This window comes from Chelmon rostratus, chromosome 8, assembly GCF_017976325.1.
Source record: "Chelmon rostratus isolate fCheRos1 chromosome 8, fCheRos1.pri, whole genome shotgun sequence".
NCBI classification, from domain to species: Eukaryota; Metazoa; Chordata; class Actinopteri; order Chaetodontiformes; family Chaetodontidae; genus Chelmon; species Chelmon rostratus.
The window spans coordinates 13,161,968-13,179,642 of record NC_055665.1 but is presented as its reverse complement, the minus strand read 5'-3'; the positions used below and the strand labels follow the sequence as shown (position 1 = coordinate 13,179,642).

At 44.0% G+C, this 17,675-nt stretch overlaps 1 protein-coding gene across 1 annotated transcript; it reads right to left on the bottom strand.

Moving 5' to 3' along the window:
- Window positions 1-98: 98 nt before the first annotated feature.
- epb41l4b (erythrocyte membrane protein band 4.1 like 4B) lies at window positions 99-17,367 on the bottom strand. The gene is made up of 23 exons (XM_041941860.1): window positions 16,505-17,367; window positions 14,093-14,197; window positions 13,962-14,004; window positions 13,370-13,448; window positions 13,071-13,115; window positions 11,051-11,103; window positions 10,004-10,124; window positions 9,232-9,319; window positions 9,057-9,145; window positions 8,146-8,215; window positions 7,882-8,051; window positions 6,815-6,924; window positions 6,079-6,112; window positions 5,741-5,774; window positions 5,502-5,602; window positions 3,224-3,363; window positions 2,154-2,275; window positions 1,945-2,058; window positions 1,802-1,857; window positions 1,558-1,710; window positions 1,243-1,363; window positions 941-1,074; window positions 99-162 (listed from the first exon to the last, which is right to left on the bottom strand). Exons 1-23 carry the CDS (start codon window positions 16,790-16,792, stop codon window positions 99-101), a joined length of 2,334 nt encoding a protein of 777 aa, XP_041797794.1. The 5' UTR covers window positions 16,793-17,367.
- Window positions 17,368-17,675: the final 308 nt, after the last annotated feature.

Genomic DNA, 17,675 nt, shown 5'->3' with positions numbered 1-17,675 from the left:
AACAACTTTGGGTCTTCTGTTTCCGCTTCCACTTTCCTCACTTAATGTGAGGTCTGCTGCACTTGGCGATGATGTCACAGGGGTCAAAGGTCAAGGTCTCAGAGCTCCGTCATCAGGAGCGCTCGTAATATCTTCTCCCTGTCCAACCTCATTTCCTCTCCGCTACCAACACAGAAAGATACAAACCTCATGTAATCAGAAGTGTAAAGATATAATAATATTAATAATAATCAATTATTTTCCTTTGTGTCATCAAATAAAAATCTCAGTGAGATTAACATTCCCTTTTCACAAGAGATACAGCAGCATAAAAACGCTTATTATCTATCACTGTCACAGACTGCCCATAAAACCTTTTAAAGCATTGGGATACAGCCCTTAATGTTTTGGACAATTCAAAGGGTAAACAAATAAAATGCATTTGAGCTAATGAGCTATTTCAATAAATTACCCATTAATGAAATACACATTCATATGTGATTCAAATGTAGTTTAACTAAATCAAATCACATGAGTTCCACTAGTCAGAGGCTGCAAAGATACAGTAGCTAATACTGGCACTCTGCTAAGCTAGGCTAGTTAGCTTTTTGCAGTCAGTCTGATGCTACATGTTGTATGTATGTCTCATTTATGTGGTATCACAAATTCAGTTATTAAGATGTTGGAGTCTTTTAAGTCTTTTAAGATGTCACCACAGGTTGTGGGGAATAATAACATTTTATTTACTTTTAATTTTTCTGGCATTTTCTTGGCAAACTGAGTAATTAATAGATTGAGAAACTAGGGAAAATAGTTAGTTGCAGCCCTAAATACAGTATATGGTATGAACTGCTATACCAGGATGCAGCCAAAATGCTTGCTTGTTGATGCCATCACCAGAGGAAGCATATAAGCATATATTAATGTTCCCCAGAGAAGATGGAGAATTGAGGTGTGTTACCTGTCGTTATGGGCAGCAAGATAAGGGACCAGGTGAGGAATGGAGCTACGGTAGTAAGAAGGGGAGAGATGGGGAGAAGGCGAAGGAGAGGGACAGCATGGACTACCCAGCTCCAGTGCTGGCATGTTATCCACCTGGAATACACATCGATGTATACACAGACATAGACATCCCTCTGTTTACTTACAGATAATGCTGAGAGGCTGAATTAATCCCACACAAATGGAGTGTAGCACATTAAATAAACATTCTTAATGGCTTTTTAAGGTGTGTGTATGTTCATGTGTGAGAGTGCGTGTTACCTGTGGATATATGGACGGCTGGATCTGTTTGTCCAGTGAGCTGGTGGATCCTGACTTCCCTGTGCTCTGGGAGGAGATGGCTGCAAGTGCTTCTGGGAGATTATCTTCATCTTCATGGTTACTGACGAGCAGTAAATGGAGAGAGACTGAATGACTTACACGACCCGCAGACTGTTCTGAACAAAATGTCATTTTCAAGGAGTGGAGATAACATTGCTTTTGCTTCAAGTGCTCGATGGAGTATTTGTTTCCAGAGAGCAATTTCCCATTTGGAGCTCTGCCCTTTGGCAGTAATCAAAGGTGATGTGTACTCACAAGCTGAATTGCCTGACCAGTCGTTTTCTGCGGGTGGTGCTTGTGTTGGCTTTGGCCTGAACCCTCTCAGGCGTCGGGTTGCAGTCTTGTCGATGTGGCGTCTTGTCTGCAGTCAGACTGGATGCAGCTGAGTCTTGGGAGGAGCTCTGGTACCTGGAGACCAGAGTGATCGCATGGAGAGTCAGTCTTAAATACACATGTGCAGAAATGTGCAAGCGTATGAAGTCAGGATGAGGACACTGGCCTGTCATTGAGGGTCTCATTTGAGTTCTTCACTCTAGGCGTTGTTGGGGCTTCCTTCTTCATCATAGGAGAAGAAGATACTGCTGTTAGTCACACTGCACTGTACACCAAGCTTAGTTGGTTAGGTGGAAGTTTGGTACTCACTCTGAAAGCCGCCTCCATCTGGGCCTTGAGGATGTTACACTTGAGGTGGTCGGGGAGCATCGCTGGAGAGGCAGGAGGGTGCAGAGACTTTTCAGACAGCTGCTTCTCCTCTCCCTGACACGACAGCAGGGAGGAAGATAAAAAAAATACTTGAGCAAGGTCTTACTGTGGGCAGAATGGTACAACAGTGTGTAGGGAGAGGGACTGACCTTGTTGTCCATGTTGACATGCAGTGAGGGCCAGGGGGGAGAATCACTTTCTGACTCCAGAGCCTTGAGCAGAGACTGAGAGATGTCCAACTCATCTGCAGGGCAGGGAGGGGCTCGACGTTCTGACACACACAACGTTTAATGAGAAAACACACTATAGGCTACATTTGCTATTGTATCATCATACTATTTTATGGCCACCTTTGGTTCATTAGTGTGGACTGACTCATTGGATTAGTTAGGGATTATCTGATGATCCGGGGCTGGGTTTGATGTGGGAGGGATGCCAATGTTTATAAACTATAATTATTTATGCAACAAAACATAAAGAGGCATTAATCTACATAGCATTGCGTTGACGGCACAAATCTGACTAGTGCGCATTTAAAATTCTGTTTTGCATTCACGGCTAGAGACCGCTGGGGTTTAAGAAGAAGTTCACAATTTTTCAACAGCTCATAAAACAATAGAGGCAATCTTCCCCCCTGATCACACTGGCCATGAAGAGATCCCCTCATAGTGCACTTTCAATGTAGGAGATGAGGGATGAAACAATCCACCGTCTTCTGTGCAAAAATGTATTCTAAAGTTTAACTGATGTTAATTAGAGGCCTCTGCATTCTGAGTTACACAAATCACAAGAGTGTCTTCCAGAGTCGAAGCCTTTTCAGTGCAAATTCCCTTCTTTGTGGTACTATCCCTACACTGCAACACAATATGGAAACGGTCTGGGGAAACAGAAAGAGGGAACTTCATACGAAAATGAATCTAAGTTTGAAAGACACTCGCTTGATTTGTCTAAGTCAGACAAATGAAGCCTCATGTCAGCTTCAAATAAACTTTGGAATACATTTTTACGCAAAACAAAGACTACGGATTTTGACTTGAAAATGGTGAATCCTCCTTCAAGTGGGAAAGTATGGTTTGTGTGTGATTTGGCTAAGCTGACCATTAAACAAAGCACAGAATGCTGATCAGCGTGCAGCCGGGAACATGAAAGGAGCATTGAAGCACAGTCTAGACATATCACAGATCTGCAGGCAGCTCTTCCTCAGGCTCAGAGTACTCACTGTTCTTGGTGTGTGTGTGGCAGAGCGTGTCCTGGCTGTGTGTGTGGCGACGGTGATGGTGATGGATCTTGCCAGAATACGAGGTCTCATTCTCTTCGACGCTGAACTGATGGTCTGAGGCGGGACCACTGAGAGGGAAACTGAAGATAGCACACGCAATAAAAATAAATTCCCCCTAACATAAGCACCCACTTTTCTGCAAGTTGTAATATTCTAAATAGATCATTATTATTATCTACCTTCTAATCATTGCAACTCCATGACTCATGGTTTTAAGGCATATTCATTGACCAAAAAAAAAAAAAAGAAAAAATCCCAACAGAAAAGGCAAAGACATAAAACAATGAAGGAGAGATCGTTGCAAATGTTTGCAATTATAAACATTTTGTTTATTTGAAAAGCTACATGGCAACATCCCTAAAGGCCTCATATGATTCAAGTAAATGTCACAGAGTAAAAGGCATCACACTACAACAGCAAGACATTGGCAACACTTTCTGTAAACAGTTGGCTGATTTAGCAAATCCATAACCTGCTACAACAACGTAAAGTTCATTCAAAAACATCACTCTGAAAGCACAACACCACATATGCAGGATTCTAGCTTACACTTCTATTACATACTGAACTACACACTGTACAATTTAAAGCAGCTTAATCCCTAAACCAGCATTAAATATGTGCTTAACTCGACCCCGTCCACCTGTTGAGCGTCCACCTCATTTAGCGCTCACATCACTTTCATCTCGCTCAAATTAAAGTGATTTGGAAAAATTAGCCGTCACGAGAATTCTAAAGCACGAAGATAAATGGCATCTTGCAGTAAACGTAACGAGGGAGTAAAACACCAACCATGACTGTTTGACACTGTCCTCAAGAAAACAAAGGCACACTTGTGTTCTAGTGGTATGATTATCTGTATATGAACAGGTGGAGGAGTGTCAGTTTTTTTGAGAAATTGAAGAACCACGTTGATAGGAGTCTAAGTAATGTTAAAAAAGGAATATATATATTTCTCTCTCTCTCTCTCTCTCTCTCTCTATATATATATATATATATATATATATATATATATATAGATACACACACACGCACAAACACACACACATGCACTTAAGCCTAATGGATCTGGGATTCTTTGGTGGCTTTTGGGTCTGAAAACAGGAAGTACACTGTATTGTTACCATGGAGTCAGTAAGTTAGTTGTGGGCTAGATTGTGTACATATTGGCAAATTGAAACCATTAAAAGTGTGCTGAATTAACTATTAGCAGTTCTTGTTTGCAAAGCACACATGGCTGTACAGGACAACTATCACTGGATCATTTTCAAACTGAAGAAAACTTTATATAGGTATACACACAATGAACGTCACATGTGATGATATCTCAGAAAAAGTGTAAGTCACACCTCATCTATCACATCTGCGTGTGCAGATTTGACTGAGTCATGATCCCGAGAAGAAGTGCGATTTTTGGTCAAATGGGGCCAAAATCACAATAACTAACTTACTGTTGTTTTGTTTTATGCACCTGCACCTTTCACCTCACACAGTATCTTTGCCTCATGTCTCACCCTCTGTGCCTCCTCTTCAACTCTCCCAGCCCCCCTTTGGGTTGGCGTTTACAGTCAGTTTGAAAACTTATGACTTATATGATGAGATCTCTTTTGTCCTCTATGAGATATTTTTAATGAAGGTGCACACGGAAACACATGATTGGGGTTTAACAAACAGATGATGACAGAGGTGATGAGGATAATGGAGACACCTTTTTCCCTGTAGAGTCCATCAGCAGAGCTTCTTTCTTTGGGACAGCAGTCTATGTAAGTCTCAGAGTTAAGAGTCTGGGTGTGAAATATATTCCCAGGGTCAAACAGAGATCAAAGTGCAGTCATGACCTTGTCCCTGTAAACCAAACTGATGGATCCTGGTAAGGTGCTGCCGGTTCGCCCCGGGACGGAAGGATGACTGGACACGGGACTGGCAGAATCAACAGAAGGCCTGAACATGAAAGGGAAATGGAGGATCCCACACACACACACACACACACACACACACACACGCACATGAAGGTAGATAAGACACACACAGACATATGAGGTTCATGAGATGAAGTGTGATGAGAAACAGATGTGGAGCACCAAACAGAGAGCGTCAGATGAGTGACTCTGTCTAAAAATAGACACCTCAAGAACCCTTAAGACTGGTGACACCCGCATCATCACGTCCTCGAGAATCTCTAAGCCCCGCTCTCTGTGACCGTGGTCAGTTGTCTCACCTGTGTGACGGTGTGTGTCCGGAGGGCTGCAGGTAAACTGGGGGTGTGAGAGCCGGGTGGGGCGGGTGCCATGCCTCGTGAATAGGAATGTTGTGCTGGTACTGCAGGGGAGGAGATGGATTGAAGAGACGCTGAAATTAAATGTTGTCACAAGGGTGAAGCCAGATCAGTGGCTGCTGCGTGTTTGTGTGTGTGTGTGTGTGAGAGAGAGAGAAAGTGGGTTATGTGAGGTCACTCACTGGATGTAGGCTGGGATCAGGGCTGGCGTGAGAGCTGAAAGTGAATGACAATAATCACTGAAGCAGATTAAAAAAATAACTGAAACCATGAATTTCTTTATGTGTTTGAGTTAAAGATACAAAATATCCTCAAAAGGTGTCAAAAGAACAACAAATCTGCAACTTTTTTGCTTCTTTTCCATTTTACAAAAGGCTATTTTAGTGTTAGACTTCAGATTATCCAGGGCGTTATGTGGAAGTTTAGAGGATAAGGAATTAAAGGAATAAAAGGAATGTCCTCACATGTACAGTAATATGAATGTGCATGTGTGTATTATGTACATTTGTGGGTGTTTTACCTGATATGTGGCGGCTTGGCTGGGGAAATGGCGGCTGACAGAGCGGGACACGATGCCAGTCAGAGAAGAAAAGAAGACGAGTGGACAGCTTGTTACTTCACCTTCATTTTTCTGTACCTCTTCAGAGGAGCAATCTGGTGTACGTCTGCTTTTCAGTCCAGACTCTTTGCATACATGTTATTACTCTGAGCTCTCAGCTGCTACCAACACTTCAATCTTCATTCATTTTAGTATCGCAGGGCTGAATGACAAACCAGCCAATAAATAAAAAGTGCATGCGGACGTCAACACTGACAGCCTTGAAGTAAATACAGCTTGCAGTCTGCCCTTGATCATTCATGCATAATAGATTATGGTGAGAGAGGCTTGTGCGCAGAGGGTACGGAGGAGTGAAGAGTACTGCAGGTGCTTTTGACATAACAGAAAGGCGACACTTAAGTGTGACAACCTGGCTGAAGAATCTGGAGCTCTTTCTTTAAAAGGAACCACAGCTGTTTTAAGTTTTCTTCTGAACCTGTTGAACTACTACTTAATTTTATACATTTTTAGAGAAACTTTTACAGCCTGCAGCTTTTCCTTTTCTCTTAAAGAATAATATGTTCAACAGCAATTCTGTACAGCAAAGACTAAGTTTTCTAGAGTGCGTGGCCTTCGTGACGACACGTGCAGGCGCGTAAAGGATTAAACAGGTGCTGTTAGTTGTCAGTGTTTGTCTGTGGCTGTGCTGAAGTCTCACCTTTGCCCAGTGACTGTGTGCGGGACGGGTATCTCTTGCTCGGCCTTCTCTCGAATGTGCTGGCTCTCCTCAGTCTGCCTCCGTGAGTGGCCTGATACTCCGTCTTACCGCTGCGAAGCAGAACACATAGAAGAAGGTTGAAAAAGTAGATTCATTCATTCTCGCTTTCAGGATTCAAAGAAATGTTTAATTTTAGACAGGTGTTATTGTGCCACCATCAATTCCTAAAATTGCTTTTGAATGAGAATAAATCATTCTTGAGAGTTGAGGGAGTTTAATAGGAAAAAATAGGTAAAGTAAAAAGAAAATATATTCTATTCAACTTGATTGTCATTATACAAATACTACTAGGTAAACAGTAATGAAAAGCTTATACGCTTGTCTCTCAGTTGCAGTACAACATACATGAAACAATACATACATTATCAAATTTATAATACATGTAGCATTGTATTGTATAGTGAGGGAGAACGTTAGTGTGAATGACGTAGCTTTAAGCACACCAGACAGCCAGGATTGGAGTAATGAATCTGAAGGAATTCAAGAGTTTTGCATACATTTCTATTTAATTGAAATGTCTTACTCAATTGCTCTTTCATTTCCATAATGAAATTATTCTAAAACTCAAACACGACAACAGAAAGTCCTTTATAAGTGGCACTGGTATGTGTATGACGCTGGATTAAATTACACTGTACATGTGTTCCTGTTTTTACTTCCACCACCTGTAACTTGAGTTTCTCAAATGTGAAACAGACTTCACTCTGCTTTGTTCAGCTGCTCCAACAAATGACAGGAAGTGCCCTTCAAGTGTGAGAATTTGCTTTCTCTGATAATAGACTGAAGAAAACAAACAATATGAAGGGGATATCTCAGTCGCCATAGGAACAGATCCATGTAACCATAGATACACTGTAACCATAGATACAAAGGCTCTGTTTTATGTGACACACTATTCCCCATGTGCTGGTATTAGCGTCGGCCACAACTACCTGAGTGAGCCGACTCGTATCATTCTTTGTCAGTCAATACTACACTTCACAGGTGAGTCTGTCCGGGGGCTTTACCTGAATCTGAAGCGGGACCCGAGCCGCGTGAAGTCACTGCGGCTGGCCTTGCCCGTGGTTGGCTGGCGCAGCCGGAAGAAGGCGTGGCTCTCCACGGCGCACTTCCACAGGTGTTTGCAGCTCTTGGAGCTGGCCAGCTGGAACACAAACGTGTGTTCCTGCTCCCGACCCTGCACGGTCAGACAACAACCAAACGCTGTGAGTGTGTGTGTGTGTGTGTGCACCTGCGCTTGTTTGCATATGTGTCTGTGACAGGATACGAACCTGATCATCGTCCTCCACAACGACCAACGTGAGTCGACTTTTTTTAAAGTCCAGCCGAGTGATTTTGGGCCTGGAAAACCCACAAACCAATTACTCTCCGTTATTTAAGTAAGACTAACATCAGTATGAAGTGACTTAACATACAGCAGGCCTTTTCTCACTCACTCAAACAAAGTCAGCAGTTTGCAGATAAATACTGAATTTATCAATTCAAACAATTACTGCTGTTTAGCCAGGACTCAGAAAGCATGTTGCCTTTTCATAACAAATGAGCTTATTTTCATGTATTTAATAAGGAGATTCTGATGTTTATTGCTTATTTCTATTGTTGAATGTGATGAGTTTGAAGCATAATGTGGTGGGGTGTATTGATGATGAGATAAACTTGTCTTCTATTATTTAATCATGAATAAAAAGAGGCTTACAGAGCGATCAGGTTTACAGCGCTAACCAAGTTTCAGCTGAAATGACAGAGCTCATACAACAGAGTTTGATATCAGAGGCATTATTTGATCCTGCCTTGTATCAATGCTACTTTCAGTTTGTCATAACACCAAGCGGTAAGGAGGAATCCTCACCAAAGGTCAAAGGAAAAAGGCAGTTGTCTCATCAGAGATTAAACACTTGAAATTAGACCAGCACAGATAGCAGACAAGGTTCAACCATCACTTCAGGCCACACATAGAGTAAAAATATGGTTATATGATAAATTGACATTACACATACTATAAAAATGTTTTATGCTGTAATGGGGTGAAATTATACTAATACTATAACACAAATATATATATTTGAATAAAATAGAAATAGACAGCTACTGTGGCACCCTGGGGCGACTTTAGGATGGGCCCAGTGTGCCACAGCACCCACTTTGGGAACCACTGGATTGAAGATGTGTTCACTGTCCTTACCAAAAGAAGAGGCCAATTTTGTTGGAGCCTTCAAAAACTAAGATGCCAGTCGGAGTGAGGCCAAGTGCATATTCTCCTCCATCTCTGCCCTGAAGACGCAACACACACACACCTTTAGTTCTCAAACATACCTGTGACACAGCGACACTGATGATAACAAAATCCACTCACACACCTTGACAAAGTGCATGTCTACGCCGTAAAGTTCCAGCCACTTGCATTTGTTGAGAAAAGAAATCTCTGCTTGAGATGGACTCTTTCCCCTGAGGATTCAAAAGGAAGACAACATGTTGAGTTTACACAACAAAAACACCTACGTCGCCTCACTTCTGACTCTGTGTGGCAACTCCATCTGACAGAAAGCTGTAATAATGACCCTTCATGACCTCAGCTGGTCTTAGGGAAAGACGCTGTGAGTAACCTTCTGGCTGCGTCCCTGAGTCTTGGCGTGTAAGAATGACTGTGAACTCTGAGCGGGTTCGTCCTTGCATGGCCCAGTCGGCTCGGTGAAGGGCAGCATATGCGTATGTAATCTAATCTGAGATGGGAGCAATCAGACCGCGGCTGGGTTAAATACTGCTCGGAATCAATCAAGACCCTCCAGGGATTAATCCCTTAATCCTTCATACAGGCCAGTGAGAGCGAGGCCAAGGCGGAGGAGGGGAGAAAGGAGGGAGAGTGAAATGTAGACGCCCTCGTCAGTGGAAACGCTGGCGCTGAAAGGCAGAAGCAGAATGACTTCCTTTTCTGCTCAGTGCTCTGCTTTTTGCCCCAGTTGTTTCATCCAATCAGGATATAAACGTGCTCAGGTCGCAGGCCGCTGGACGCTCTCCAATAAGTTGGTTTGAGTTTTGTGGCGACAAGCGCAGATGCATGTGTGCATTTTAGTGATTAACAGAGGCCGCTACATGCTTAGGCACTGAATGCACTACAACCTTCAAACTCACCGAAGGTCCAACCACCTGCCGAAGATGTCCGCCTCCATGGCCTCGCTCTGTTTGGGACTGAAACGAAACTCAGACACCAGCTCAGGAGAGTGCTCCAAGGGATCGCAGTCTCCCAGCTCACCTGGACAGGAAATTTGGAAATACAGATGTCAGAGAGCAGCAGACATGAAACATGACTCAGCACAGTCTATAACATTTGCTGTGTAATGGTAGTCCGGGTCCTTAAAGTGAAGCTATGGCATTTAAAAATGAAATAACACAGAAACAGAAAAGGTAAAGGTGTTGCTGCTACAGCTTTACTTGGTCTGGTATGACCAAGAGCACAAAAGAAAGATACTCCTTTGTAACTGACGTGACTGAGTCAATTTGATAGCATGACTCCTCCTCACTTGTGCTTCTGTACACAATGTTTTACCATCCACCATTATCCCATAATTGTCACTTGTTGCCACATCGGCCTCTGTTCACACAGTCTCTCTTTTAAAGCTGCAAATCCCTGCATATTTACGCCGCACCACATGCAGTACATGAACATCAGTGCGGACTGAAAACTTGTTTGAGAGATAGCTAATCCACCTTGACTAGCTTTGACAATTGAGATTTAAGGCGAGGTTGTGGAAGGGCAACCTTTCTAATACCAGGAACCACCAAATTCATACTGTGCTTTTCACGCCATCCATCCAGGGTTATTGCCTGTGGGTTTGATTTCGTAACGGCAAAGAAATGAGAAAGAGTTTTTCCACAACTGCTTTACCACCCGATGATAAATTAGATAATAAATGAATAAGAAAATATAAAAGTGGACTCAGTGCTTCAGCTTTCAAATCTGCAACTTGATCTCATATCACAGTGAAACTAATGGAGATGAATGGTCTAAAATGAATCTAAAAGGTTACAATGGAAAATAATTGGCTGAAATGTGAACAAATCATAATTTGGAAACTAAAACATGCAAAACTACACATCCTTTGTGAGGTGAGAGTGAAAACTGTTCTACTAAATCTTTACATATAAATGAAAAGAAGTGAGTATGTGAAGTCTACTTACTCTGTAAACAATACGCCGCCAGCTCTACTGACACATCATACGGACATTTCAATCTGAGCAGAGAGACAGAGACGCCAGTGATGAGCTGTCTGTAGCGTGAGTGCATTCACACACACTCATAAAACCCAAAACACACGGTGTGATGTGCACATGTTATCATGTGTTGGAAAGACATTTGAGTGTCACAATGCCCTACACTGTGTGTGTGTGTGTGTGTGTGTGTGTGTGTGTGTGTGTGTGTGTGTGGTGTGTGCATGCGCGTGTCAAGGAGAGGAGCAACCCTTTTCCTAAAATAAGCAGCCCTCTGCTGTTCCTGATTTTGAGCTTTATAATAGAGCTGGACTCTGGGGATCCGTGGCCCAGATAGAGCCAGGAGGAGGGAGAGGGGTAACACGGCGTCTGAGCGTGTGTTTGTGCACACAGGTTTGTGTTTGTGTGTCACAAGCAGGCGCCGCTTTGCAGAAGTCCCCCAAACTCTAGTGTAGGTCACCTGTGCGTGCACTCCCACAGGTGAGTGTGTTTATTCCAGGTGTAATGCTTGTGAGAGCCAGAAGTGTGCACAGATGAAGAGGAAGCCTGTAAATGATTCTTGAGGAGAGAAAATGTATTTTAAGGGTGAATGTTTTCTTCTCTTCCACTGAAGGTGAGGTCAGATTTAGGCTTGTAGAATCAATGTTAGAATCTCCAAATGAATTTACCTTAATCCTTTAACTGTCTTTAACATCTAAAAACTACAGAGTTGTACCTTGATTTGCAAAACTCTATTTGAGGACTCACTTTGACAAGACAAACTGTTTTAATTCAGTTGCTTACTCTCCCTTGACCAGGCAGTCTCAGACAATAATGATTTCAAAATATCTTAAAGACACAATGGAGATTTTCTGTGGAGTTTAAAGCTGAAAACATCAACATCAGAGCCAAGACTCTTCATCCAACCGAAATATTATCGATGTCTTGTGCATCTTTTTATACAAGTTTCCTTCAAATGCATGACCATATGTAGTACTGTTGTAAACTTCCAGGTTAAAGAAAAGTTATGTGGGCTCGAATAATGTTTGGCTTCTCATGATGCATTTGTAATGACTGACACCACCGGCGGGCTGATGATTAAGGGGTTATGAAACATCTTAAGCAAACGCTGGTTACCATGCTGACTGCTAAATAAGAAATAAATTGCCAACAAGTTTCCCCATTGTCTCTTTTTATTCGGACCTGTAATTGCCTTCCTATCTTTTTTATGTGGAAGTAATGAAGTTACTTGTTCATTATGTTCAGAAACAGAGTGACACTTCAAACACACCTCTAATATATAGCACCTGTTTAACCCACCCTCTCCTGGTCATCTCTTTTCTTTATTCCTTGCTGTCCATCCCTCTTCACACCCAGAACACCTCTACCATCTTCTTCCTCCTCCTGGTACAGCCTGGCTGTGAGCTCGGGTGACTCAACCCCTGTGACATGAAGTCTCCTCCTTCTCGGCTTCCACTACTTCCATCCCTCACCATCCAATACTTCCCTCATATCACCTTTAATCACACACTGTCGTGCCATTTACTCTACTTTAATCTCCAAAGCTCACCAATTAATGCTCCGTATCATGTTTGCCTAATCTTAACAGCACGATGCAGCATTACAGACGATGTGCAGGACTATTTCTTGGCTGGGGGCGTTGACTTCCTCAAGTCTAGTTGCCACCATGAGGTGGCCAGGCCTGCTGTTTCCCCCGGTTTCCAGCCTTTATGCTAAGCTAAGCTAACCAGCTCGTGGCTGTAGCTTCGTGTTATCATGCAGACATGACAGTGGTATTAATCATCATGTCTAGCTCTCGGAAAGAAACAGAATCAGCATATTCCCCAAAAATATGCCTTTAAATGTGCAAAACATAAATAATTTAAACTTCATAAGTAATGTAACATGTAAAATGTTGGTGACGTGCTTTTATGCAAGTGTGTGTCTATTTCTGTTTCTTTTTTTCATGTCACATTGTGTGCATTAACAAGAGAGGAAGAAAGGAACTCACTTGCCAGACAGAATATCTTGTCGAAGCTGCAACACGAACAGATACCTGTTGTTTTAGAAAAACAACAACAACAGATTGAGAGACTCATACTAAACAAGAGCATAAATCAACTGATGTATCACAGGCTTTCTTCATCTCTGACACGTAATTTGTTATAACAAGTCTCTGTCCATTTGGCCTTGATTTGAATCTGCCCACAGCAGCAAAGTAATTAGCCCCACATCCCCTTTGGACCTCTGCACCGGGCTCCTGAGACAACTGTGTGTGTTCATATATGTGTGTGTGTGAGAGAGTTTTACCTTGTAAATTCCTCACGCAGGTTATTTGGCTCTGAAGAGTAAAATTTCACTCTGAAGAAAAGTCTGTATGGAGGCCCGTCTAAAAGACATAAAGAGAGAGCGCAAAGCGTAAAAAAGTGTGTGTAAATGTGTGTGAGGCAGGAAGAGAGGAGAGAGATGAAAATTAATTCAATCAAATCAAATCTGATGATTTATTTGATCCGTTCTATCTCGTCCAGTCCATCCATCACTATCGCCCCAGTCGTAAATCTTTATTCACCCGCATTTCTTTGTAACCTACATTATTATCTCTTTCCTGTTTCACCCCGACATCAATCAGACTTTCTTTTAGGCTCCTGAACTACAACTCAAAAAAGAAAGGACAACATCAGCCTCTTCTCCCTCCCCCTGTACCATTCATGCCCCTGATACAAGCTGCAGAGCAAACAAGGGTACGGCTCCTAATGCACATACTAATCACCATGTCAACATTGGATAATGCGCCACCTGCTCCCAACTTACCTGCTTCCACATGCACATACAGCACGCTGCACATTGTCCTGCACGCACGACACAAGAGGGCCTAATTAGCAAACAGGTGAGTTGAACTTACCTCGGATCTGTTTCTTTATAAGCTTGCACATATCCAGCCAGTGCTAAAAGGGATCAAAAGAATGAGAGGGTGAGTTGTAGCAGCTTGTGGTCAACTGCGACAGAAGTAAGAGCTTGTTGCTTGTCACTCACTGAGACTTGTTCCGTGTCCATGAACTGCAATCCAAAGTAGTCTGTCTCAACCAGATCTATGTGGTACATGATCTGGTCAAAAAGGTCCTGGCCTTTGGATTTACTCTGAAAAAAAATTGACAAAAGGTAAAATATTAAGCTACACATGTTCATTTTATCTTATCTTTTCTTAACTCCCTGACCCTAAATTGAGTCTCAAAACTTAGTTTCACCCCGCAGTGTCCATAACAGTGGCTTAGAGTGCATGGGAAAGTGTGTATGTGTGTGTGTGTTTGTGCATCTGGGTCAAAATAAGAAGGACGAGTCCTTGATGGAAAGGTCCTTATGCCGGCCTTTGTCAATAACACAGACAACCAAGAGCGCTGCACTCAAGCACAGCCACTGTGGCAACATTTTGTCCCATCTGAAGAGCTCATGAGCCTCATCGCCCCACATGATCCAACCCCAGTCTGACCCATATAACACACAGTGGGTGTGTGGAAGGATGACAGCCTTGTACTTTGGATCCTGATAACCAGTCTAAACTTCCTGGTGAGTGTATGAATGTGTGAGGAAATCAGTGGTATTAAGGGATTGGGGACAGGAAAAAAAAAAAATCACCAGAATGCTCTTGCTCATTCTGCTTCATGTTTAGAGAAGCTGATTGAAATCACATGGGTGCACATGCAGTGGCAACAATTGCACACAGCAGACACAAACTGAAGTGAATATTTCACTGTTCCTGTTCTACCTTTTGTTTTCACTCAGCCTGAAGTGACAGACTAATGATATTTAATAGGCGAGTTTCACCTCTGTTCTGTTCACCTGACATGAACAAACTTGTTCTAGCACACCTGTGACTAAGCAGCCAGCCTGACGAGCCCTGTGTCAGTTTGTCGCTGGAGCTATTAAAACCTCGGTGAAAGCAGTGGCTTTGTCTTATTGCTGTAATCTCCCTGCAGGACAAGAGAAATACTCTCTATAGCCCAGCATACCCCGGCTGAGCTCTTAGAAAGTGACGCATGCACGCAACAGCTTCAGTGACACACGTAACCTTCATAGGGAAAACATCTTACAAGAAGCCACTTACGCACGAATGCCCACACACTCGCTCATCATCCCACCTACCCCTCACACGCTTGTAGCACTAGTCTGTGACACAGAGTCCCCACAGTGGTAAATCAGATCAGGGAGTCGGGGAATAGAGCAAGACCCAGGGAGATGGATGAAGTGCAGGAGGGAGGAGAAGAAGAAGAAGAAGAAAAAGAGGAGGGAGGAAGAGGCAGAGTGCGAAAGAGTAAGACGATGAGCAAGGGAGCAGGCCACAGAGGGAGTGTAGAAGAAGATTAGGAGGGAAGGTGGCACAAGGAGGGGAAGTCAGGGGGAGAGCGGAGATTGCTTGAGGAAGATCAGATACAGACAAATAGACCGAGAGAGAGAGAGAGAAGAGGAAGACGGTGAGAGGAAGATGCTGTAAAAGAGCAAGCAGGCGGGGGCAGCTTCAGGTCTGTCTTAGATTTCCCTGCAGTCAGAATGGGGAAGTAATGTGATGAATTGGCTGATCATAACACCATCTGGAGCAGCATCTCTCACTGTACAGGAAGACACACACTCACAAACACACACTGATACTATATAGGCCACTATGATACTACAGGCGGTCAAACTTTGGTTAAGGGAAACTAAACTTCCAACAGACTCATTTTAGACACAGTGCTGTTGATTTTAACTTGGGATGAAACTACGGGAGATTTACACTACAGATTACTCTGTTTAGATTCGTTTGGCCCATTAAATGATGAAAAATGTGGTCAAAAAGGGCAAAAACATGTCTCAGATCCCAAGATGAGGTCTTCAAGTTGCTCATTTTGTTGGGCCAAACTCCAAAGTTTTTAATTTACAGTGAGATAAAATGGAGAAAAGTGTCAGATCCTCACATCTGAAAAGCCAGAACCAGTGAGTTTTTAGCTTTTTTTTGCTTTCAGTCAGCTAATAAATAACCGATGATAATGTTGATTATTTTTTCTGCAAGGTTAATGAGTGAATAAAAAAGCAGTGATACTCACATTCACAAGTTCTCTAATCAGGACTGTTCAGTTCAACTTTTACTATGATAAAATTAATTTGTCATCATTCCTCCATTATTCCCACCAAACCTCAATTTCATATATTTTCAATTTTAAAACTTGGAAGTAAATTGGAAACACCCCTGACTCCAGGCTAGCACATTAGACTTCAGTGCAATGACCCTGTCTCTCATTTCTGCAGGGGACCACCAGGAGCCCCTACGAGGTCCCCCAGGGGTCCCCAGGCCGCACTTTGACGCACACTGACCTCGGCTACCACCTAGTCCAGTGCCCTGTACTCTGTTGACACACTCTGCCGGCCAGTGTCAACACACAGAGCCGCTTTCAGATCAGGCTTCGCACTCACAGGCAAATCCACATTGACATCCGAGCCGTCCAGCAGCAGGACGCGGCAGGTGATCGTGGTCCTCGCCGTCCCGGCCGCCGGGATGTGAACCGACGCTCCCCCGCTGACCACGGCGGGCGCGTGTACGACCTGCTGCTGATGGGCCAGGAGCAGGGGGTTCCCGGTCACCCCTCCTGCTCCTCCTCCCCCTCCATCTCCTCCCCCTTTACCGTCCCGTTCGTCCCGCTCTCTCGTCTGGAAGCGGCTCCGGGAGCGGCGGCTGAACGTCCGGCGCAGAAAACCCATCATCTTCTTGATCCACAAGGCGAGGAGGTCCGTGGTGCGTCCGTGAAAACTGTTCCACAGAACAGTCGGTGCAGCTGGGGTCCGACTTGTGCTGCCGCCGCCTCCTCCTCGTCCTCCACGGGGCGAGGAGTCACTCAGCAGGCACGGAGGAGACTTCAGGGCTGCCGATCAGTCCTCAGGCTGGATGTCGGCAGCAGCGGGGGGACTCCAGCCGCATACTAATGAAACTAACACAGATAGACCACCGAGGCGCCAACCAGTTGACCACCAATCATTCGGCCCGGTGTGAACGACAAGAGTCTCTCACGGAAATACAAACAGCCCTCCTCCTCCTCCTCCCTGTCCTGTCCTCTCCCGTGCACCTGCCTCCTGCTTCGCTCGCTGTTGCGCACCGACTCTAAAATCCCGGAGAAATCCCGTCCGACGCTCCGCAGCTGGAGCTCCTGAGTCACACGGGGCCGGAGGGGAGGAGGGAAGTCTTGCCACCTCTGGACCGGACCGGACCCTGGTGTTTGCTGTTGCTTATTCCCACCGGCGAAGCGAAACTAGTCTACCTCACAGGTAAAAGTCAGCCAACGAAACTGGACAAACAGAGTGATCTGCGCCTGCGTAAAAACACAGCGCAGAACAAACTTCTGTTCCCGACAGGCCGACCCAACCAGCGCCACCTGTCTGTCATGGCCCCGCCAGGCGAGACAGTAGTTCACGGTGGACCATCAGTGGTTCCCAAGGTGGGGTCCAAGGTTCCCCAAGGGTCGTTAAAGGGTTTCCAGGAGGTCCCCGGCGTAATGATGGTGACTCAGTGTGTACGACCGAGTCTGTGAGTTCAAGCCGCTCCACCAAACATCGACATGACACATTTAAAAAAAAAAAAAGGATTTTTAAA